Source organism: Chelonia mydas, chromosome 2 (assembly GCF_015237465.2).
Source record: "Chelonia mydas isolate rCheMyd1 chromosome 2, rCheMyd1.pri.v2, whole genome shotgun sequence".
NCBI classification, from domain to species: Eukaryota; Metazoa; Chordata; order Testudines; family Cheloniidae; genus Chelonia; species Chelonia mydas.
In genome coordinates this window covers 187,168,610-187,191,784 of record NC_057850.1, presented here as the reverse complement: position 1 = coordinate 187,191,784, position 23,175 = coordinate 187,168,610, and the positions used below count along the sequence as shown (strand labels likewise).

General features: G+C 44.3%; 1 protein-coding gene across 7 annotated transcripts in view; it reads left to right on the top strand.

The window, feature by feature from the left end:
- Positions 1-23,175, top strand: part of ANO10 (anoctamin 10) — a 237,346-nt gene that overhangs the window by 38,301 nt on the left and 175,870 nt on the right. For all 7 annotated transcript variants that reach the window (XM_027822503.3, XM_037890359.2, XM_043540867.1 and 4 more), the window contains exons 7-10: positions 471-526; positions 8,714-8,788; positions 10,239-10,421; positions 22,567-22,758. In XM_027822503.3, coding sequence (XP_027678304.2) covers positions 471-526; positions 8,714-8,788; positions 10,239-10,421; positions 22,567-22,758 — 506 coding nt within the window. The remainder of the gene's footprint in view (positions 1-470; positions 527-8,713; positions 8,789-10,238; positions 10,422-22,566; positions 22,759-23,175) is intronic.

Here is a 23,175-nt window from a genome sequence, read left to right as displayed (position 1 = left end):
AGTCAAATCCAAAGCCCTGTGGAAGTCGACGAGGGTCTTTTCATTGACTTCTATGGGCGTCCGATTAGTTCCCAGTCATTAGAGTCCATTCCTGCTTCACATTGCATTTCAGTTAGTTTTGTATTTGATTTCAATGGGAGCAGGATCAGAGCCTCAATCATGCTTAACACTTAGTGCAGTTTTCCTTCTATTTTTCTATTATAAAATAGTTCTCATAAAAGAGAGAGAGATTCAGAAGTATTTTTGTAATAGGAAAAAATACTAATATACTTGTTATGCATCAGGATACTTGAAGATGGGCTAAACACTGAGGTGGGTATGGCACAGCCCAAACTTTTCACCACAGGCTCTTGCTTAAATATTTCTCTAACTAGAGGAAAAAATGCTTGTTTGTCTTTATTACACAGTAGTGTCTAATATGTGTTCTTTGCTTTGTATTGTATCTCAATTGATTGTTTTTAATATTTTAGAGAATCATAGACTGGAATCGTCACATCAGAATCATCTAATTCTGAAGGTCTTAGTGGTAGGTATGTTTAGTGTAATATTTTATTTAAGGAGGCAATATATAATGTGTTAGATGCTTGTTTCCACAATGGTCAGCTTTCAATTTTCCCATACTGAATTTCTTCCTTTCAAGATTCTAGATGTGTGGATTTTTCTTTTTTCTTTAGATGATCCTTGCTGCATCTGGAAACTATTGTTTTCATTCTTTAAAAGGATAAGTTCAGATTTATATATCAAGAAGCTCTTGTTTTCACTGATTCATTCATCCAAGAATATTACCAAATGCTTGATGTAGAGGCTGATTGTGCAAACACTTTTCAAATACATTAATGTACTTGCACAAGCAGTCATAGGAGTGTAGTTATTCACGAGCATAAGGACACATCTACACTGGCAAAGTTACAGCGCTGCTCAGAGAGTGCTGAAGGGAAACTGCTGTTGTGTTCATACTGTTAGCTGCCTGCACAATAGCGTGTTCACACTTGCGGCGGTATTCGGAGCGGTGCACTCTGAGCAGCTATCCTGCAGAGCACCTCTTTCTCTTCTGCCGCTGAGACTTGTGGGAAGGCGGAGGGAGTTGTGGGGCATCCTGGGTCCTGTCCCAATGACCCATGATACATTGCTTCCCATCCCAGAAATCCCTGTGCTTCCGTCTGCATTTGGCACCTTCTTTCAACAGTTTGTGTACTACGTGCACGGCCTCTTCGGGTTGCAGGAATAGATCCCGAACTGTTGACCAGTATGCTACTCTCTCTGAGTAACACGTCATGAGTGGCAGTGGAGTTATTCCTTAAACTACAAAGGCAAGAGGAGTGCGACATTGATCTTGCCATGCGTAGTAGCTGCGACACAAAATTGCTTGTTGCATTCACGGAAGTGTTGACCACAGTGGAACGCTGCTTTTGGGCTCGGGAAACAAGCACTGAATGGTGGGATCACATCGTCATGCACATCTGGGATGACGAGCAGTGTCTGCAGGACTTTCGGTTGAGGAAAGCCACATTCATGGGACTGTGTGATGAGCTCACCCAAGCCCTGCAGCGCAAGGACACGAGAATGAGAGCTGCCCTGTCATTGGAGAAGCGTGTGGCGATTGCACTGTGGAAGCTGGCTACTCCAGAGTGCCACTGATCAGTCGCTAACGAGTTTGGAGTGGGAAAGTCAACCATTGGACTTGTTTTGATGGAAGTGTGAAGGGCGATTAATCACATCCTGATCTGAAAGACCGTACTCTGGGCAATGTGCGTGACATTGTGGATGGCTTTGCACAAATGGCTTTGCTTCCCTAACTGTGGAGGGGCGATAGATGGCATGCATATTCCAATTCTGGCACCAGACTACTTAGCCACTGAGTACATTAATCGCAAGGGGTATTTCTCAATGGTTCTCTAGGTGCTTGTGGATCACTGTGGGCGTTTCATAGACATTAACGCAGGCTGGTCTGGAAACGTGCATGATGCACGCATCTTTCGGAACACTGGCCTGTTCAGGAAGCTACAAGCAGGGGCTTTGTTCCTGGACCAGAAAATCACCGTAGGGGAAGTCGAAATGCCCATTGTGATCCTGGGAGACCCCGACTACCCCTTAATGCCGTGGCTTATGAAGCCATACACGGGGCAACTTGACAGCAGCAAGGAACGGTTCAACAACAGGCTGAGCAAATGGAGAATGACTGTCGAGTGTGCTTTCGGCCATTTAAAAGCCCGCTGGCGCTGCCTCTATGGGAAGCTGGACGTGTCTGATGACAGGATTCCTATGCTTATAGCTGCGTGCTGTATGCTCCATAATATTTGTGAAAGGAAGGGTGAAAGCTTCATTCAGGGCTGCACTGCAGAGGCTCAGCGCCTGGAGGCTGAGTTTGAACAGCCAGAGATCAGGGCTATTAGAGGTGCACAGCATGGGGCCATAAGGATCAGGGATGCCTTGAAGCAGCAATTTTAAGCCGAAAACCTCTAATATTTGTTGCTATGCTTGGGATTGCAGCGCTTGCAATGCTAGGAGGTGATTGGTGCACGTGATTCAATAAGGGGGTTTAACATAATTGTATGTTGCTTTGCAGTGCTCTTTTTGCTTTCAATTGATAAAATAAAGATTGCTTTCAAACCAACACAATTCTTTTATTCAAAGACAACATCTGGAGGAGAGTGTCAAACAAACGAAAAAAAAGAACCATCAGCGGGGTGGAAGGAGGGAATGTGCGAGGGGGAGGTCCCAGGAGGAGGAGGGGTCCTGGGACAGCTAAAGATTTGTGTATGTCCAGGGATCATATCCAACCTTCTCATTTGGAGTACAATGCAGCGGGTACTGTACTTCAGTAGGGCCAAACTGCAGAGAGATGGTGTTAAGTGCAGTGGGTAATGGGAGTCTGCAGTACTGGACTGTGAGGTGGGAGGAGTGGAATGCTGCAGGTGTAGACTGGAGCCAGGAGTTTGATAAAAGTGTGTTGGCGGTGTCTGGGGGGCACACGGGAAAGAGTTTTGTGACAGCGGCTGCAGGGGAGGGCAGGCGCGGAGCTTCTCGGTTTGAAGAGCTCGTATCTCCTGAAGCGTGTCTGTTTAGCGCTCCATAACCTTTAAGAGCTACTCTGTGGCTTCATTCTGGCTTGCCGTGTTCTCCTTTCAGTCCCTCTTCTCGCTGTCCTGCTACTCCTTCAGTTCCTGTTTCTTGGTGGTGGAGTGCATCATAATATCATGCAGAAAGTCCTCCTTAGTTCTTCTTGGCCGCTTTCTAATTCTGCGCAGCCGTTCAGCTGCCGATAACAAAGAGGGAGGCTGGGCTCCCAAGGTCATCTCTGTGAAGTTTAAACACAATATTTTACAGAAGCAGTATTGTTTGCAACACAGACAACACTGATTCAGTGATTTACCCTGCCCCTGCAGCTGCTTACCATTTTGGGGGTCTTGTGGCTCATGTGTGCTTGCCTAGGATCAGCCAGTACTCTCACACCTCTCACTAACTGGCTGACCATAGGCAAACACACATGAGCCACAAGACCCCCAAAATGGTGAGTAGCTGCAGGGGCAGGATAAATCACTCTTCCTGGACCCTGCTGTACACTGGGCATGTGGGTCTTGGGGAGAGCCAGCACTGTAGGGGAGGCCTGATGATCATTCCTGTCCCCACACTTTCCACAGGATGTGATCATTATGGACGATACCTCGCTGCTGAGGGTGAGCAGGGAATCAAGGGAGGGTCTTCTCCAAGCCTGCGGCTTCCACCGTGGCCCCTATGTGGCTCGCCTGTGTGCAGCAATGATGTCCCTCCCACCCCCCGCGTGATGGCATAGTGGCACGAGAAAGTTACCATTAATGGGGCAAAAAACAAAGCAGCTCTGCTGAAGAACCTGCGGCAGCAGATTGCCCAGTATCTCCAAGAGAGTTTCCTGGAGATCTCTGAAGGAGATTCCAGTAAAGTGAGGGAGCAATCAACAGCCTGTTCGATCACTTGGACTAGGCATGCGGTGGGAGACAAGCTTGCTTTCTGCAACCTTCCTGCCCCCAACAACTTGATTCAGCGATTCCCAAAATCAGATACGCTTACCAGGGGCCTCCTCTCCTGTTTGCACTTAGCCAACCTCCGACAGCTGTGACTGGCTAGCCTCCTCTGGGGTAGAAAAGAGCTTTTGGCTGCATGCATCTCTGGCCTCCAAGTCATCCTCTGCCTCTGGGTCTACCATCCTGATTTTACAGAGGTGATTCCTTTACTTCTATTAAAAGTCTTCTTGTAAGAAAACTGAATGCTTTTTCATTGCTCTAAGATCCAAGGGTTTGGGTCTGTGGTCACCTATGCAAATTGGTGAGGATTTTTACCAAACCTTTCCCAGGAAGTGGGGTGCAAGGATTGGGAGGATTTTGGGGGGAAAGATGTGTCCAAACTACATTTCCCAGTAAACCCAGATAAAGTTTGGTGGTGGCAGTGGAAATCCAAGGGCAAAGGGTAAAATTAATTTGTACCTTGGGGAAGTTTTAACCTAAGCTGGTAAAAGTAAGCTTAGGAGGTTTTCATGCAGGTCCACACATCTGTACCCTAGAGTTCAGAGTGGGGAAGGAACCTTGACAGTAAGTATAATAATTCCTACATCTGGAGCGCAGCTGGGACTGGACAGCCTCCTCTCCCCAAATGCTGATGAGGTCCAGCAGCTCGGCATTGCTACAAGCAGGGGATTGCCTGGTGAATGGAGCAGGCATGGCCATCTGGAAAGATGCACTGAGACAACTGCACGTCACTGAGCAAACAGGATGGGGACTTTCAAATTTCCAAAGGAATTTATGGGGTGGGGATGACGGTTGGTCACCTGAGGGCAGGGCAGTAAAGTTCAAACCGATGACCAGAGAGGTGAGAACAGGCATTGTGGGACACCTCCCGGAGGTCAGTCGCAGCGCTGTAATAGCCAGGGTGTCTACACTGGTTCTGCAGTGCTGTAGCCCCGGCGCAGAAAGCTCTATGCCTCTCGTTGGGGTGGTTTTTTTTGGAGCGCTTCAACTGTGCAGTTTCTGCACACTAAGTGTGTACACCTCAGGAGTTACAGCACAGAAAGCTGCTTTACTGCGCAGAAACTTGCCAGTGTAGACAGGGCCTTTAAGTGTTTGCTGCTTCAGGCCCTTGCTGTGCAACTTACTATAGGTGCTGATCTGTTTTTCTGTGTGAGTCACAATAAGATGTGTATATATTTTTAGTTGCTTTTTTAAAGTATACATCTTGTAGGACAAACGATAAGGGAATATACTACATGTGGAAATGGCAGAAGTGCTAAATGACTTTTGTTTTAGTTTTCACCAAAAAGGTTAGTAGTGACTGGATGTTTAACATACTGTATGCCAATGAAAATGAGGTAGGATCAGAGACTAAAATAGGGACAGAACAAGTAAAAAATTACTTAGACAAGTTAAATGTCTTCAGGTGACCAGGGTCTGATAAAATACATCCTAGAATGTTCAAGGAGCTGACTGAGGAGATATCTGAGCCATTAGCGATTATCTTTGAAAAGTCCTGGAAGATAGGAGAGATTCCAGAGGACTAGAAAAGGGCAAATATAGTGCCCATCTATAAAAAGGGAATAAAGGACAACCTGGGAAATTAGACCAGTTGGTTGCTTGTTTGTTTATATGTGGCTTACCTTTGAGTGTTCATTTTGAAAAGAGCACATTAACACTCACTTTGAACTTCCTGGCTGCTGTTGTTTTCATTGGTTTCCTAAATCTTGCTTCATGGACTTTTTGGGGGGAAGTATTATTTACAAAACATTCTGGTTGCTCCGGCTTTTGCTGTCATAAGTGCTATACTACAGTTGCATGTGATCTTTCAGTAATCTCTTTGTTTTCACGAACAAATTTCTCAAAAAATATTCTTTTAGGCTGAAACTTTCCATACCTCTTCTCAGCCCAAAGGTGAATTGTCATTCAAGAGTGTACGTTAAGTCCAGTCAGCCATATTTTGTTTATATTTACAAGAATAATAGCACCCCATTCTGTTTTTCCCAGGAACTTTGTGCAAAATAACTTAAACATCTGAATTTTAAATTTGCAGCCTAAGGCCCTGATCCTACTATTGCAGGGGTGGGCAAACTTTTTGGCCCGAGGGCCACATCGGTTTTGTGAAAATGTATGGAGGGCCAGGTAGGGAAGGCTGTGCCTCCCCAAACAGCCTGGCTCCTGCCCCCTATCTGCCCCCTCCCACTTCCCGCCCCCTGACTGCCCCCCTCAGAACCCCTGACCCATCCAACACTCCTTGTCCCCTGACTGCCCCCTCCTGGGACCCCGCACCTAACCACCCCCCAGACCCTACCCCCATCTAATCCCCCCGCTCCCTGTCCCCTGACTGCCCCGACCCCTGTCCACACCCCAACCCGCAGACATGCCCCCTGGGACCACCCCCCCATCCACCCCACCCCCCCGCTGCCTGTCACTGACTGCCCAGACCCCTATCCACACCCCCACCCCCTGACAGCCCCCCAGGGATTCCTACGCCTATCCAACGCCCCTTGTTCCCTGTCCCCTGACAGCCCCACCCCCCCCAACCTTCGCCCCATCCAACTGCTCCCTGTCCCCTGACTGCCCCCCGGGACCTCCTGCCCCTTATCCACCCCCCCCCCCCACACCTCCTTACCATGCTGCTCAGAGCAGCAGGAGCTCGCAACCCTGCCGCCTGGCCTGAGCCAGCCACGCCACTGTCCTGCCCGGCAGGAGTGGTGGGCCAGAGCGCTGGCGGGGCGGTGCGGTGCGCTGAGGCTGCAGAGGAGGGGGAACAGTGGGGGAGGGGCTGGGGGCTAGCCTCCCCTCCTGGGAGCTCAGGGGCCAGATAGGACGGTCCCACGGGCCGTATTTTGCCCACCTCTGTTCTATTGCCTCTGCATGGCTGAACCCCTATTTCACAGATCATAGTGGGCATTCCCTGCCAGTGTAATGAGAGGAATCTCAGCCTCTGTGCTTTGGATCCCCTGGGGTGTGTGAAACTTCTAGAGCCCCTATCGGTTGCAGCATTGGTTCCTTGTGTGGCTTCCTGGGCACTGGCTCTGTCTGTTACACCTCTGGGAAGTGGGGCTGCTCTGCTTACCTGCCCTAGGCCCCCAGGACCAGCACAGACCCCCAAGATACTCCAATTAGTTAAACGCACTACTCACCCATAATTCCACTCCAAAGCTGTGAAGCTTTTGGCTTCAGTGCAAGTCCCTCGGGCAGGCAGCAGTTGTGAAGCAGTCAACACATGTTATACTTTGTACAGACTAACACTTTTATGCTCCTTTATACTTACTCATATAAAGCACAGGAGAGTACGGATCATACAAAACAGTAAACACCAAACACAGGTCCCTATCTCACTTTCCTCACCACTCCAGGACATTCTTTGATCTGGGGTCTGAGTCCCTTGTGTTGTCCAGGGTCCTTGTGCCATCTTGGTTCAGGAAAACAGACTGTCCCCCCTTGCCCCATGAAGCTGCTACATTCTGGATGACCTCACCCTTCTGGAGCCCCTCACCCAGTTTCTGTGACCTTACTCTCCCTTGTCCTAGGCTTTGGCTTCCTGTCTGCTCATGCTTTTGTGAGGTTTTCTTATTTAAACTCCTTCTGTCACCTGGCCTCTTTTGTTGTCCTCCTGAAAACTTTCTGCTGCTTCTTCATCCCCCTTCCCTCCAGCAGGGGTTCTCAAACTTCATTGCACCGCGACCACCTTCTGACAACAAAAATTACTACATGACCCCAGGATGGGGGGACTGAATCCTGAGCCCGCCCCAGCCCCGCCATCCTTGGGGGGGCCCAAAACTGAAGCACGAGCAATGCCGCCCCTGACGGGGCGGGGGGGGGCTAAAGCCGAAGCCTGAGTCCTGCTGCCCAGGGTAGTGGGGCTCAGGCTTCAGCTTCGGCCCTAAGCCTCAGCAAGTGTAACACCAGCCCTGGTGACCCCATTAAAATGGGGTTGCAACTCACATTGAGGTCCTGACCCACAGTTTGAGAACCACTGAGGAATCAGCTACTGTGTTTTCCAAAGGTTCAGCTATTTTTTGCATAACCTTTGTGAGGTCTAAGTACTGTCATTAACCTTAAGTATTTCCCTTTGTACGTGTCTGAGGTATACATACAGGCCCTGTCAGCAGGGTGGATCTACATACATATAGGCCCTCCATATACAGCAATTTTTCATAATATTGTAAAGTTGTATCCATCAGAAATAATAAGTTATGCAGATATAGCCCCACTTCACACCCTACAACTCCATAGATTAGAGCACTGCTGAAGTCAGCTGGTCTATGCACAGACGCAGGGGTCTGTCTGCGTGCATCACAGTGCAGGATCAGGGCTAAAACCCTCATTGAGGAATAATTACTTATGTTTGAGAAAGGGCAAATAAGTTTTATAAATCACTGAACATTTTCTGTGCATGCCCATGAAAAATATTAGTGGTTTTTAGTTGTTATAATATACAATTGCATAGTATTGCAGCTAGGTTTGTGTGTGTGTGTGTGTGTGTGTGTGTGTGTGAATACCTGAGAACTGTAGCTTCCATTCTGTGGAGTTGCATTAAAAAAATTGTTCAATTCAGTAATGCTGTATCTTAAAGATTTTTTTGTTTCATCTTACAAAATTGAATGTTCCTTAAGCAACATTAAATTGAATTAGCTGTTATGTTGGGTGCTATTTATTGATCATAGTCTACATTTGCTCTCCTGAGCTTACTTTTCAATAATACTGTTTACATTTTTTCTTTGCAGTTCAACTTTTTAAACTGCTTTGCCTCCCTCTTCTACATTGCTTTTGTCCTTTTTGATATGAAACTTCTGCGACAGGTGAGTTCTGGAAACTGTAAGATATCTAAGAAATACAGGGTTAGTTGAAATAGGAATTCAGAGGGTTTTTATTGCTTTTCTAATATAGGATATGTGTTCACCCTCTGTTAATAATTTCTGGCAAATCCAGTTATCTGTATTTCAGTGCCTCTAATATATTTGCAAAGTCATAACAATATTAAAGAGGCACAAATAAAACCTACAAATAAGAAAATATTTTCAAACAATTTGACCTACAAAGGAGAAAAAGGTGGATGGGAGGTTAATATCTTTTTGATATATAAACAAGGCCTGAAACCTTTTTTCTCTTTCCTTTTTTTTTGTTATGCATTAGACTTTTCAAATCTTGTCTGCATTGTTTTTCCTGAGGGACTCTGTTGACGACTGGAGAACAGTAGGATTACAACTACCATAAAAACTAAGCATTGGGAAAGAATTGAGGGGAAAATCATTTTTAGTCACGTTTTAAAACTCACTCTGTTTTTATTGATATCCATCTAACTTAAATGCATGAAAAATAGGAAGAAAAGATGTTTTTGTTTAAAAATTTAAAAATCTTCGATTTAATGCTGATAACCCTTGAACATGAGTTCTCTAGTCCTCCAAGGAGACCTCCAGAAAAACCAGGAAAGACAAGACTTGATATTGCTGATATTTTAATTTAAAAAGCAACTGGAAAAGAAATTAAACAAAACAAAAATAAATCCTAACAAACTTTCAGGTTTTCTTGTTTCACAAACATTTTTTTTTGTCTTTGCGGGTAATTTTTTAAATAAGTAAATTAAGCAACAGTTTAAACCTACAAATTAGAAAATGTCTACAGACAGCTTAAAAGCAGAAAGTGAAGAAACAAAGGCCAGTTTTAAAAACTGTTGGTTATAAATACCAGCCTTTGCAGTTGAGGAGCTCCTCCTCACCCAGGTAATGGGAGATTGGACATGGAATGCTACTCTCATGAATTACAGTGTCACTTAAGATTTTCTTGTGTTTGATATTGTCCTTTGTTTTTCCTGATGTGGTGATTTCTGAGCTGCTTGTCCTTGGAGGTACAAGAATTCCTCCATTTCCCTCTTTTTATTTTCCCAAACTCTAGTTATAGTGACCCTTTGTCTGAAAAGGCCGCAATTTGCCTTGCTTTGGAGCCCATTTAGCTCCGTTATTAGTTTTGTCAGTGGGGTTGTTACACATTGGGGAAGTATTCATTTTCCCCACAAGGGACTGAGTGTACAGCGTGCTCAGCACTTAGTCCCTACCAGCCCCTGGCAAAGACTGGGAATTAGATCTACCTCGTATGTGTTGTGGTATTGCTAGACCACCAGACTGGCCTGAGATTTGCTTTTATTGTGATTATAAATAACCATTGACAATGTAATCTAAATGCACAAAATAATAAATAATTTAACATATATCACAGTGTTAAATAAATATTGTTTTGTTTAATTTTCTTAAGAGCTTGGCTACTCTGCTGATAACTTCACAGATCCTTAATCAATTTGTAGAAGCCTTACTTCCTTACTGGCTCCAAAAGAGACATAATACGAAAGTGAAGAAAAGGGTGTACTCCGTAAAAGTGGATACTGACCTTTCATTATTTGAGCAAGTCAACCTGGAAAAAGAAATGGGCACCTATCTTGTAAGTTGAATATATGCTACTTTGGTAAAACTTTTGAAACTTACTGTTGACAAAAAGGGGCCATATGTTAATTTTAGATAACTGTAATGTAGTGGCTTGTGAAGAGAAAGAACTGTTTTATTTTAGAAGGGAATGTGAAGATGTGGTGTAAACATTTTGGGTATTGTGCATTAGTCATGATGTGTCCCATACAAACAAACCACAGAACCCGGAGAAAACTAAATTGCTAATGTAACAACTGCTTCAGTCTGTTCTGTCTCATCATAAAGTAGGATAGTAAGTTGCTGCATCAGAAATATTTGGTCACTTTTTACCAGCAGAAGGTAAAATAGCTTATTAGTCTAAGATGTTTTGTGCGAATAGATATTGTAAAAATCATGTTGCAATTTTAAATAAACAAGGAATGATACGAGAATACGTTATACTCAATTCTTTTAGTGCCTTTGGTACACAATATACTTGTGTCCCCTCTAGGGATATGAATGTTCTAATCATTACCCCTTCATAATTTCCACTGTTAAAAATCAAAGGATATGTCTAGAGCAGGGGTTCTCAAACTTCATTGCACTGCGACTCCCTTCTGACAACAAAAATTACTACACGATCCCAGGATGGGGGACCGAAGTCTGAACCCTGCTGCCCTTGAAGGTGGGGGTGGAGGGTGGTGGAAGCGGGGCGGCCGAAGCCCGAGCTCCACCACCCCGGGCAGAGGGGACCAACGCCAAAGCCCCAGGGCATCAGCCCCTGGCAGAGGCCTGTAACCTGAGTCCTGACACCCAGGGCTGAAGTCACTGGGCTTCAGCTTCAGACCCGGGTGGTGGGGCTTTTGGGCTTCGGCTTTGGCCCTGGGCCCTAGCAAGTATAAGCCAGCCCTGGCGGTCCCATTAAAATGGGGTCGCAATCCACTTTGGGGTCCTTATCCACATTTTGAGAATGCTGGTCTAGAAGGTGTAACCTATCTCATAATCTAAAACTTCTTTACTTTCTAGTTATTTCCACCTTTTTCTTGTTCTATGTCCCTGGTATGCTTACTAAAGATGCATTCATCCCTGCCACCAGCGCAATGATATTCTCCAAAAATACCTGTGCCAGTGATTTCCTGCTCATGAGTCTTTTGCTTCTAACAAAAGCCTATGAAGGAACTCCCATAGTTCAAATGTTCTGAGCTGTCAAGACACTTCACGCACCCTTTTCCTAAAGTCAGTTCCTTTCTAATTGCCTTTGGTAGAGCTACTACTGTGACTTATCAGTACTGTGGCAATTGGTCTGGCTCACAGCATCTCTCAAAATTTGCAGCATTTCTGGGTCTTCCATATCCTTGTTCGTAAGATTCTTAATTAAAGAAAAAAACTTTCTCGAATTCTGGTCCCTATGTGTATTCCACTTTGGGGTACGCATGCACACCATTTGCCTGAGACTGGAGGGTTTTTTCAGCAGGGTCTGTCTGTTGGTGTATGCCAATGCCATTTGCCTCTTTGTGCTCCAATCTGAGGGCATCAGGGGCAGTTCAGACTAAATGCCTCTCCAGTTCCTTCTCTACTGCTCCATGATCTGAGACAGAACTTCTCCAGTGTCCTCTGACCTTTTTTCTCTTTGAACCAGTAAGTATTGTAAATATTTCATTTTAGGTCATTTAAACAGTTTTTGTTAATTTAGTATAGTATTAGAGTTATATCGTTAGTTAGTATAGTCTGTGGCGGAGGGCCTTCCCCTCATCCTCCATACTAGGTTTATTGTGTCCCAAATCCTGACTTTAAGAACTGTCTCTCCTACTCTTGGGTGTTCCTAGGTTCAGATGACCAGCCGCTGTGTCTATATTGCCTCAGAGAAGCCCTGGTCATTTCCAAGTGCAACTGCTGCTCCTGTCCCAGCCGAACCAAACAGGCAAAGGCAGACAGACTCAAGAAACACCTTATGAAGCATGCTGTGAGTCTGCAGTCTGACCCAGCCTAGACAGCCCCCTCCTTTTACAGTGGCTAGAAGTGCCAAGAAACACACGACCAAGTTCGTATTGGATGTGGAGGCAGGCAGGAGCAGAGATAAGTACTCCCATAAATCTGCATATGAGAGTAGAAAACTCTCATGAGTTGGGGAGACGCCCCAGAATTGAGATCATCCCCCTGAGAGGAGAGCCTTTTCTCTAACACCAGCTCAGTCAAGAGATGCTCGTGGATCTTTGAAGAGCTGTAAGGAGGCCTCAGCAGATCTGCAGGCTCCAAAAGAGAAGATGGTACTAGAGGGCTCAATGCTACCACTGGCACCGAATGAACATAAGCACTGGGACCACTAGACCAAGCAATCAGTGGCACTGTGCAAAGACAATCATACGTTGTTGGCTCTGCCACACTCCAGCAAAGAAAATAACATGCTAAAACCACCTGGTACTCGTCTCCTGATGATGCAAAAGAGAGAAGCCCTCATCTTTCTGAAACTAAGGAAAGTTTCACATCACTGGAGGGCTTTATTATACTTCCTGATCCGGAGTCTCTTATTATTTCAACTTAGTACTCATCAGGGAAATTTTGACTCCATTGGTTCTGAGTTGGAGTGACAGGAGCCATTTTCTGATCCATTCTACCAAGTGGGATCCATCATCATTACTGTCCCAATGGCATGACTGATACAGGCGGATCCCATGTTTTTGTCTTTGGGAAAGTCAGTTGCAGGTGAAGAACCTGCCTCCCACACTCAGAAACAAGACTTTAGCCTGAATAGAGGATCCAAAACCTCAGGGATCCTTCTCATCCACATACAGTGACATACTGAACCCAGAATAGTAATACCCTATGCCTTGGGGTCCTCTGCAACCTATGTATAAGCCAGAACTCTGGCCATACTGGGGTCCAGGGATTTGTATGCATGGTACCATGAATTGATTCATGGTATGATGAGATAACTGGTTCTGTGGATGAAGGGAAAGCAGTGGATGTGTTATTCCTCGACTTCAGCAAAGCTTTTGACACGGTCTCCCACAGTATTCTTGTCAGCAAGTTAAAGTAATATGGGCTGGATGGATGCACTACAAGGCGGGTAGAAAGTTGGCTAGATTGTCGGGCTCAACGGGTAGTGATCAATGGCTCCATGTCTAGTTGGCAGCCGGTATCTAGCGGAGTGCCCCAAGGGTCGGTCCTGGGGCCGGTTTTGTTCAATATCTTCATTAATGATCTGGAGGATGGTGTGGATTGCACCCTCAGCAAGTTTGCGGATGACACTAAACTGGGAGGAGTGGTAGATACGCTAGAGGGTAGGGATAGGATACAGAGGGACCTAGACAAATTGGAGGATTGGGCCAAAAGAAATCTGATGAAGTTCAACAAGGACAAGTGTAGAGTCCTGCACTTAGGACGGAAGAATCCAATGCACCGCTACAGACTAGGGACCGAATGGCTAGGCAGCAGTTCTGCAGAGAAGGACCTAGGGGTTACAGTGGACGAGAAGCTGGATATGAGTCAACAGTGTGCCCTTGTTGCCAAGAAGGCCAATGGCATTTTGGGATGTATAAGTAGGGGCATTGCCAGCAGATCGAGGGACTTGATCGTTCCCCTCTATTCGACATTGGTGAGGCCTCATCTGGAGTACTGTCTCCAGTTTTGGGTCCCACACTACAAGAAGGATGTGGAGAAATTGGAGAGAGTCCAGCGAAGGGCAACAAAAATGATTAGGGGTCTGGAACACGTGAGTTATGAGGAGAGGCTGAGGGAACTGGGATTGTTTAGTCTACGGAAGGGAAGAATGAGGGGGGATTTGATAGCTGCTTTTAACTACCTGAAAGGTGGATCCAAAGAGGATGGATCTAGACTATTCTCAGTGATAGCAGATGACAGGACAAAGAGTAATGGTCTCAATTTGCAGTGGGGGAGGTTTAGGTTGGATATTAGGAAAAACTTTTTCACTAGGAGGGTGGTGAAACACTGGAATGCGTTACCTAAGGAGGTGGTGGAATCTCCTTCCTTAGAAGTTTTTAAGGTCAGGCTTGACAAAGCCCTGGCTGGGATGATTTAGTTGGGATTGGTCCTGCTCTGGGTAGGGGGTTGGACTCGATGGCCTCCAGAGGTCCCTTCCAACTCTGTTATTCTATGATTCTATGATTCGCTCACAGTGTGAATCATGCCAGCCATTTCCACCAAGGGAGGAACCAGTCCTCTCGCAATTACCATCTGAAGAGGAAGAAGAACTAGTAGAGGTGGATCTGAACGTACCACCAGCACTGACAGTGTTTTCATAGTCTCTAGATGAAGCCATGGCACTGGTTTCACCATCTCCACCTGATGATTTCACGTCTTTCTAGATGTCTTGAGGAGAGTGGCTGACACTCTGCAGGTACGATTTGGGAGTTCAAGTAATTCCTCATAAACTTTTTGGTATCCTGAAAGTGAAGGACCAAGCAGTGTCATTCTTCCAGTCCATGAAGCCATTATGGAGCTAGCTAAACTTATCTGGCACATGCTGGCAACCTGGGCTCCTACCTCTAAAAGAAATGAGAAAAATATTAAGTGCCATCAAGAGACGAGAGTTTTTGTATACCCACCTGACCCCAAACTCCCCAGTTCAGGCCCAGATGGAAAGGAGCAGACAGCACCAGGCCAGATCTCCTCCCTCAAATAGAGGGATATACCTGTTGCGCACGAAGATCTTTACATCAACCAGCCTGCAATTTAGAATAGCTGAGACACAAGCTCTACTTTCAAAATACAACTTTATTAATTGTTCTAAATTCCAAGGATTTGCAGACAGGAACACAAAGTGCAGTTCCAGGCATTGATTGAGGCAGGAAAGCTGATAGCCAGATCAACCCTGCAGTCTTCCGTAGATGCAGCTGGCAGCATCATGAGTCATGGCTTCAGCAATAGTTATGTGCAGAGAGCCATGGCTTCACCCTTTGGGATTTCCTTGCAATTTACAAGCCACAAAGGGAGGATCTGCCCTTTGAAGGGAATAATCTCTTCAATGACGAGACAGACAAGTCTTTGCACTCACTAAAAGACTCAAGGGCAACCCTGTGCGCATTAGAAATTGACAGCCAAGGCCTGAAGAGAGAGAACCACATCCTGCAGACCTCATACAGTGCTCCAAGTCCTTCTTCTGTCAATAGGCTTAGGAACTTCTGACAAAGAAGCAGAATATACAGCGCAGTAAACAAATGGCTCCTCCAACATGCCTTTCCAGTGTCAACTGCAGATGCCATTCACACTACCCAAGTCTGCTCTTTTATATCAAGTACCCATTTGTCTGTTGTGATGGCCCATTTTTTCCATACTTGGAAGGCCATCATAACAGACAAATGGGAACTTGATATAATACATTCAGGCTACATCACTGGGTTCTTTTCTCTTCCCCCTCCAAAAGTCCCCTTTCTCTTCCCTCTTCAAGGATCCCTCTCACAAAAGGATGCTCTCCCAAGAAGCAGTCTCCCTCCTTATTCGAGAAGCCATAGAACCAGTACCTCTACAACACTGGTGGAAGGTGTTCCACTCAAATTACTTCCCCATACCGAAGAAGAAAGGGGACTGGAGATCCATTTTAGACCGAAGACAACTCAATATCTTTATTTGCAAGATGAAATTTAGAATGGTTACTTTTGGTATCTATCATCCGCTCATTGTCCAGAAGGGATTGGTTCATGGCTGACAATATGAAGGATGTCTATTTTTACATAGACATCCACCCCTCTCGCAGATGGTTCCTGAGATTCATCATAGAGAATGAACATTTCCAATACAAGTTGCTTCCCTTTGGTCTTCCAACAGCACCAAGGGTAAATTTACCAAAGTTCTCTTGGTCATAGCAGCTCGCTTCCATTGTCATGGGTCATCAGTCTTCCCCTGATTAAACAACTGGCTACTGACAGGGAAATCTTACCAGGAGATGCTTTCAGCAACCAAGCAACTGATCAACCTCCAGCAGTCTGCGCATACACTTAGCAAATTCCATTTTGGTGCCAACCCCAGTCCATAGAATTATAGGAGCAACCCTGGACTTGATTCCAGCCAAAGCATTTCTCCTGCAGGACAGGTTCCAGGCTATCAAACATCTTGCTGTGCAACTCAGGCTGAGCCCACAAATGCAAATCTGCTCCTGTCTCATCCTTCTGGGTCATATACTTGTACTTACATAACCCCATTTGTGAAGTTATGTGTTTGCTATCTACAGGCCAAGTTTTGCTCAGTTTAATTACTAGCCAGAGACGTTATGAACCAACGACTCTCCCTCCCTCAAGAGGTTAGGGCCTCCCTGAGTTGGTGGGAAAATGAGAATCATGTGTGCAAGAGTCCCGTTCTCTCCAACCTTATGACAGAAGACTGTCATCACAGATGCCTCCATGTTTTGCTGGGTTGTTCATGGCACATGGTCAGCAAAAGAAAACAGAATGGACATAAACCATCTTGAATTGAGAGCAGTTTGGGAGGCTTTCAAGCATTTTTTTTCATGTTCATATAGTCTTGCCACATTCTAATGATGCTGGACATTATTACCACTGTGTTGTATATAAACAAATGGGGAGGCATGAGATTCACCTCACTGTAATGCTGTATAACTATGGAACTGGTGAATTCAACATCAGCCGTGCTGCTACCAGAAATAAACACCACCTGGCTGGACAGCCTCAGCAGGTGCTTCTCTCAGGACCATGAGTGGGAACTTCATGACTCAGTAATACAGACAATATTCCATCTGTGGGGGTCCCCCTCCTGTGACTTCTTCGCTTCCTGCAAGAAGAAAAAGTGCCTGAAATATTGCTCGGGGCGAGGGTGTGGGGAGGGGCTTGGGTCAGAACTCCATGGGAGATGTGCTTCTGGTTCACTGGTCAGGACAACTAATGTACGTCTTTCCTCCATCTCCTCAGGACTTGAGGTAACAAGAGAATCCAGCAGGGCAAGGTGTGATCAGCATGACCCCACTCCTAAGTGGCCCAGGGCAATTCTGGTTTCCTAGCCTTCTTCAGTTGTTAGCTCATCTACATGTCAACGTTCCAGACCTTCCCAGACCTGTTGACATAACACAAAGGCAGAATCAAGCATTCCAATCCAGACTCACTGCACTGCCAACCTGGTGTTTGCATGAGCATTGAGCTTAGAGAATAAATGCTTGAGAGATATCCAGAAATGTCCAGGCTATTCTCAACAGCAGTAGAAAGGAGTCTACTAAAATGCAGTTATGCAGTCAAGTGGAAATGATTTTTCCATGTGGGCTCATAACCAGCACACTTCTTCAGAGGAATCAGACATCCCTGCTATCCTGGACTACCTCATATCCTTAAAGATCTCAGGATTCTCTTTCAACTCAATACGCATTCACTTTGTAGCTATCAGTACCTGCCATTCCCTGATCAATAACTACTCAATTTTTGCACATCCTATTACTCTCTGCTTCCTGAAATGCTTGCTTCAGACCATTCCACCTGTAAGCAAACCACCTCCAATGTGGGACCTTAATCTTGTCCTATCAACGATCACAAAAACTCCATTTAGCATCCAGCTTGCTATAGCATCTCTCCATGAAAGTAGCCTTTTTTAATAGCCACCACCTCTGTGAGATGGGTGGGAGAGCTAGGAGCCCTTATGGCAGATAAACTATACACAGTTTTACACAAGGATAAGATCATATTGAGACTGCCAACTAAGTTTACTCCCAGGGTGATTTCGGACTTTCACCTCAAACTATTAACTTACATACCTTCTTTCAGAAACCATACACTTCTAATGAAGACAAATGTCTACATTCCCTGGATAGTCTCAGAGCAGTGATTTTCTATCTGCAGAGGACAAAACTGTTCAGAAAGAAACCTAGGTTATTGTTTCGTTTAGCAGAATAGATGAGAAGTAAAGCTGTAATATCCCAAAGGCTCGCTGAATGGATATCTGGATGCAACTTCCTGTGTTATGAGTTAGCCAACACTAGCTCACCACAAGATGTGAGAGTTCACTCTTCCAGAGCCCAGGCAGCTTCAATATCTTGTTGAAAGATGTTCACATTGGTAAAATTGGCAAAGCTGCCATGTGGAGCTTGATACATACCTTTTCCAGACATTTAAGCTATAGTTCAGGCCTCGGCAACTGAAGCTTCCCTGGATATTGTTGTGCTCATGTTGGCTGTTTTCCCCCTGTTGTCCTTGCATGCACTTCAGTAATAGATCCTGCTCCTTGATAACCCACACTGGAATGCAAATAGGGACCAGCATTTGAAGAAGAAAGTAAAGTTACTTACCTGTTCTGTAACTAGAGTTCTTCAAGATGTGTGGCCCCTATCTGTATTCCAGTACCTGCCCCCGCTTCCCCTCTGCTTCAGGGCATGACTTGATTTTTGGTAGCGAAGGAACTGGAGAGGCAGTCAGTCCTCACTGCCCATTGTTTCCTTGGATCAGTGCACAAAGAGGTGAATGGCATAGGTGTGGACCAACGGATGCTGCTGGAAAAAAATTTCAACCTCAGGTGCATGGTATGTATAGTGGAATACAGATAGGATCACACCTCTCTAAGAACTCTAGTTATAGAACAGGAAAGTATCCTCCCTTTATTGCTGTTGTCACTGTCCAGGGCATTGCTTTCTTGTCCTGCTGGCAGTTATATCCATTACATTTTTTCAACCTTATAAACCACCTTCAAACTTTTCTACTCTCCTTGGGTTGGGGAGTTCACGGGGAGAAAGTTCATCTCTGGAGAAAATAAAATTACTTAGCAGTAATTATTTTTCTCTGAAGATATATATGAAATCTCCCAGTAGATGGCTATTTCCCCACCCTCTTCTCCTCATTGTTTAGAGTGTTCTGTAATTTTTTGCACAATTTTTTAAACTGTATTTTAATTGACTTTATTTTTGGAAATTACCTCTTCCTGTTTTTTTTGTTTTTTTTTTTAAGGAACTGACAGGAGAGCATAGGGCATTGACCCCAGAACTTTGTGAGTTGCCCCTAAGGGTTCCCCAGAGGCTTAGAACTTTTACCCATAGGAATTCCTGCTTGGTCAGATGCTGGAAGCACAGAGCCAAACATGTTAATGCATTATAATATATAGTTTCAGAGAATAAGTATTACAGTTAAGTAATTTATCTCTAGTAGGCAGTAGTTCATGACACAATTTGGAATTTGCCTAGAACAACAGGTCAAACGCTCCTCTTGTTGCATAAAATGCTGCAGAATTTAGAAGCATGAGGAGAGTATTTGAATAGTGTTTTTACATCTTAAAAGTTGTATAAGTATTAATCCTCACAACACCCTTGGCAGAAAGGTAAATATTACCCACATTTTACATATGCAGACACTAAGATTCAGAGGGATTAAGTAATTTGCCCAAATGCACACAGGCCCAATCTCAGTTCACTAGATTACATATATTTAAGGGCTCAGTTTTATTTCCCATCTGAAAACTAACAATAGCTCTGCACTGTAATAGTGAAAGTGCCGTATTATACCAGTGGTTTTCAAACAGTGAACTATTGGTTGTCAACAGTATTTCTAGAATTACAACTTTCACAAGGGAGAAACATCTGTCTGTCTTTAAATGCTGATATTTCCAGGAGTATAGCATAGAATCATTGTAGGATTTCCAGTGACTTTCGGCCAACTACACTTCAAAAAAGCAGAGTAGTCCTCAATCCCAATCTCTTAGTCCTGTCAGATTGCTTCATACTTATCTTTGATGGATATTTTGGGGCATAAATTTCATCATGCAGATCCAAAATTGGAAGGGTACCAAACAAACAAGGCAGATCCAAACTGCAACATGGAGAGAATAAAACTGTTGAGTGCTGTTGGGATAAGAGGAGACTTAAATACTAATAGTGTAGGGCTTTATTTTAGGTAGAAGATATAAAAATGGGAGGGGAGGGGAAGATGGTCCTACTCAAACTGCTACACCCATTGCACTAAAGTGCATCTTGTCTCTTTAATACTTTCCTCCTTTTACTACCTTATATAGCTGATTATTGTAATTTTCACAAGGAAGTTGTGGAAATAAGACTCGGAGGTTGGGAATGGAGCTATCCCTGAGAGGATCTCTATTTTAAGTACTAGTGTACAGTGTGAAGACTTCTGAAAATCCATCGTCTTATGCTTAAACATAGCTGCTCAGGGCTAGGAAGTAGTAGTGGTGGCCACCTATTCCTCCCCTCTGTGCTGCACTGAGAGCCTTAAAAGGGCATGTCTATATGTACAGCGCTACAGCTGCACCGCTGCAGCGCATCTGGTGAAGATGCTCTATGCCGACAGGAGAGAGCTCTCCCATTGGCATAATAAAACCGCCTCAGCGAGCGGCAGAAGCTATGCTGGCAGAAAAGCTCTCCCGCTGACATAGTGCTGTCCACACTGGCACTTATGTTGGTGTAACATATGCCCTGAGTGACACAAGTTATGCCGACATAAACTGTCGTGTAGACATAGCCACAATGTGGATGGGGTGAGGGAGCAGCTCCAGGAGTAGCCTGCAGTAATCAAGGGGAGGAGCTGAAAGGAAAACTTTGCTCACTGCCTGCAGCACTGTTTGGGTGATTGTGACAACAGGGGCAAATGTGTTACTGTCACTCTAGTTGAGTGACACTTGGCAAGTATCCTTAAACAAGCGGGAAGTAAAATTCAGAGTTTATGTAAAATATTTCTGTGGATATATCTCAGGGTTTTTAAAGGTTAGCTCCCCTGGGGTCTAATCCGTAAATTAAATAGCTTATCAGACACAGCTATGCTATGCTGCTTAACAGTGATCTTGACTGGGGAATGTAGCTGAAATGGCCCCTTCTCCCATATCCATGAGCTGATTTTGAGCTTGTAGGCTTCTACTGCCTCTTTGTGTTTTGCTGGTGAAAGTACATTAGATACTAGAGAGACTAGCCAGCTTGACAGCTCAGCTTCCAGCAGACTGACTGAAAAGAGGCATGCTACTGATACAGAGTCAAAAATGGCTTTCTTTCTTTTTTCATGATCCTCACTAATTATTTAAAATACTCTCTAACCTTTATTTTTTCCCCTCTCAAAATGAAATATGCTAAACGCGTCTCTCTTTGAGGGAACACTGCATAGCAAAAAATAGTTAAAATGGAATCCATTTGATGGCTTTTCATGGTCAGAAAGGAAACATAACTGTTCTCTTATGCAATGGACGCTTTTTCTTAAAAGGTGTTATACTATTTTGTAATGTTAGATGATTTTTTCTTAAATAGGAATTAAAAATATTTTATAAAAGCATTTTATTAATTGACTATGAAATTTGTCACAATAAAAGGATTGATTAGCTATCCAAACTGTTGGTTTAAAGGTTAGATGATAGGTATTTTGCAGATGTGCTCAGGACACACTTTTTGCATGCATTTGGTATTCTGTTCAGTTGCCAGAACTGCTTCTGACTTGCCATGCTGTTGTTTCAGTGTTTGTCCTCTCAAGCAGGCTGCAGGCTACTAACTTTGCCTTTTGATTTTAATATGGCGTAGCTCAGAAGGACAAGACAAAGTTTACATGTACATCAGCCTGCAGTTGCTTTTGTTTATCATTCACGCTGGCAGTCTGAAATGATAACACTTTTCTTAGAGGGACAAGGTTGGTAAGGTAATATTTCTTATTGGATCAACTTCTGGTGGGGAAAGATACAAGCTTTTGAACTTACATAGAGCTCTTCTTTTCTCTTTTACTAACAGAAGTTGGTCCAGTAAAAGACATTACCTCACCCACCTTTGTCTCTCTAATATCCTGGGATCAACACTGTTACAACAACAGTACAAACAGCTTGTTGCACAGCTCTTTGAAGGTTGTCATACTAGTTTAAAGTCATGGCAACATCTTACCTACAGTGTGGTTTGTCTGTAGTTACTCCTTCACTGAGGTACTGCAAAGATTGAATATCTAAACCTGTTTGTAGGATTAGTTCATGTTTTTTAATGTTTTATACCAATAATAAAGGTATTTATTGGTAATATTGTAGAAAGTCCTTTTGACCAAAAGAACACTCTTGCCCCCATCGTAAACAGGATTGGAATAATTAACTCCAGATTAGACCAAAGTTAAGTAATTTAGAGGATGAGTGCTTTGGGTTCCCCTACCACTCCTTCCTGAACAATTGAGTAAGGCTGGGGAGGAAAACATGTGGTTACCATCTTATTGATTCTGCTTTTCATCATATATTTAGAAAGGATAAAATGTGCTTATTTTGTCTCTGTTTTTTAGGGCACCTTTGATGATTACTTGGAGTTGTTCTTACAGTTTGGCTACGTGAGTCTTTTCTCATGTGTGTATCCTTTAGCAGCTGTCTTCGCAGTGCTAAACAACATCACAGAGATGTATTCTGATGCCTTAAAAATGTGCAGGGTCTTCAAACGTCCATTTTCACAACCCACAGCAAATATTGGAGTTTGGCAGGTAACCTGGTTTTCACTTTTCTCTGTTTGCCCTTGTATGTTACCATAAGCTTAGGCTGCTTGTTGCTCCATCAATTGCTGTTAGAGTGTACTTGAGACACCTCTCCTCTTCAATGCCTTAGGACATTACCCATTTCTAGCAGGATTGTAGGGTTTTCAACTATCTGCCATTCTGAGTTGTCTTCCTTAATCCCATCTTCCTTTGGGTTTTTTGGACTGCATATATTGCATTCATATTGCAGTTGCAAGAGACAGCAGCTTCTTTTTAAGACTGCAGTATCCCATGCAAGTAATAAGATGTTAGTGAGTGTGAAATAGGTTGCGGGTGGTGTCAAGTGGGTGGTCTGTGTTAGACCCAGTTTTATTTAACATCTTCCCTAATAATATGGAAGGGGGGACAAAGAGCACAACAATTAAA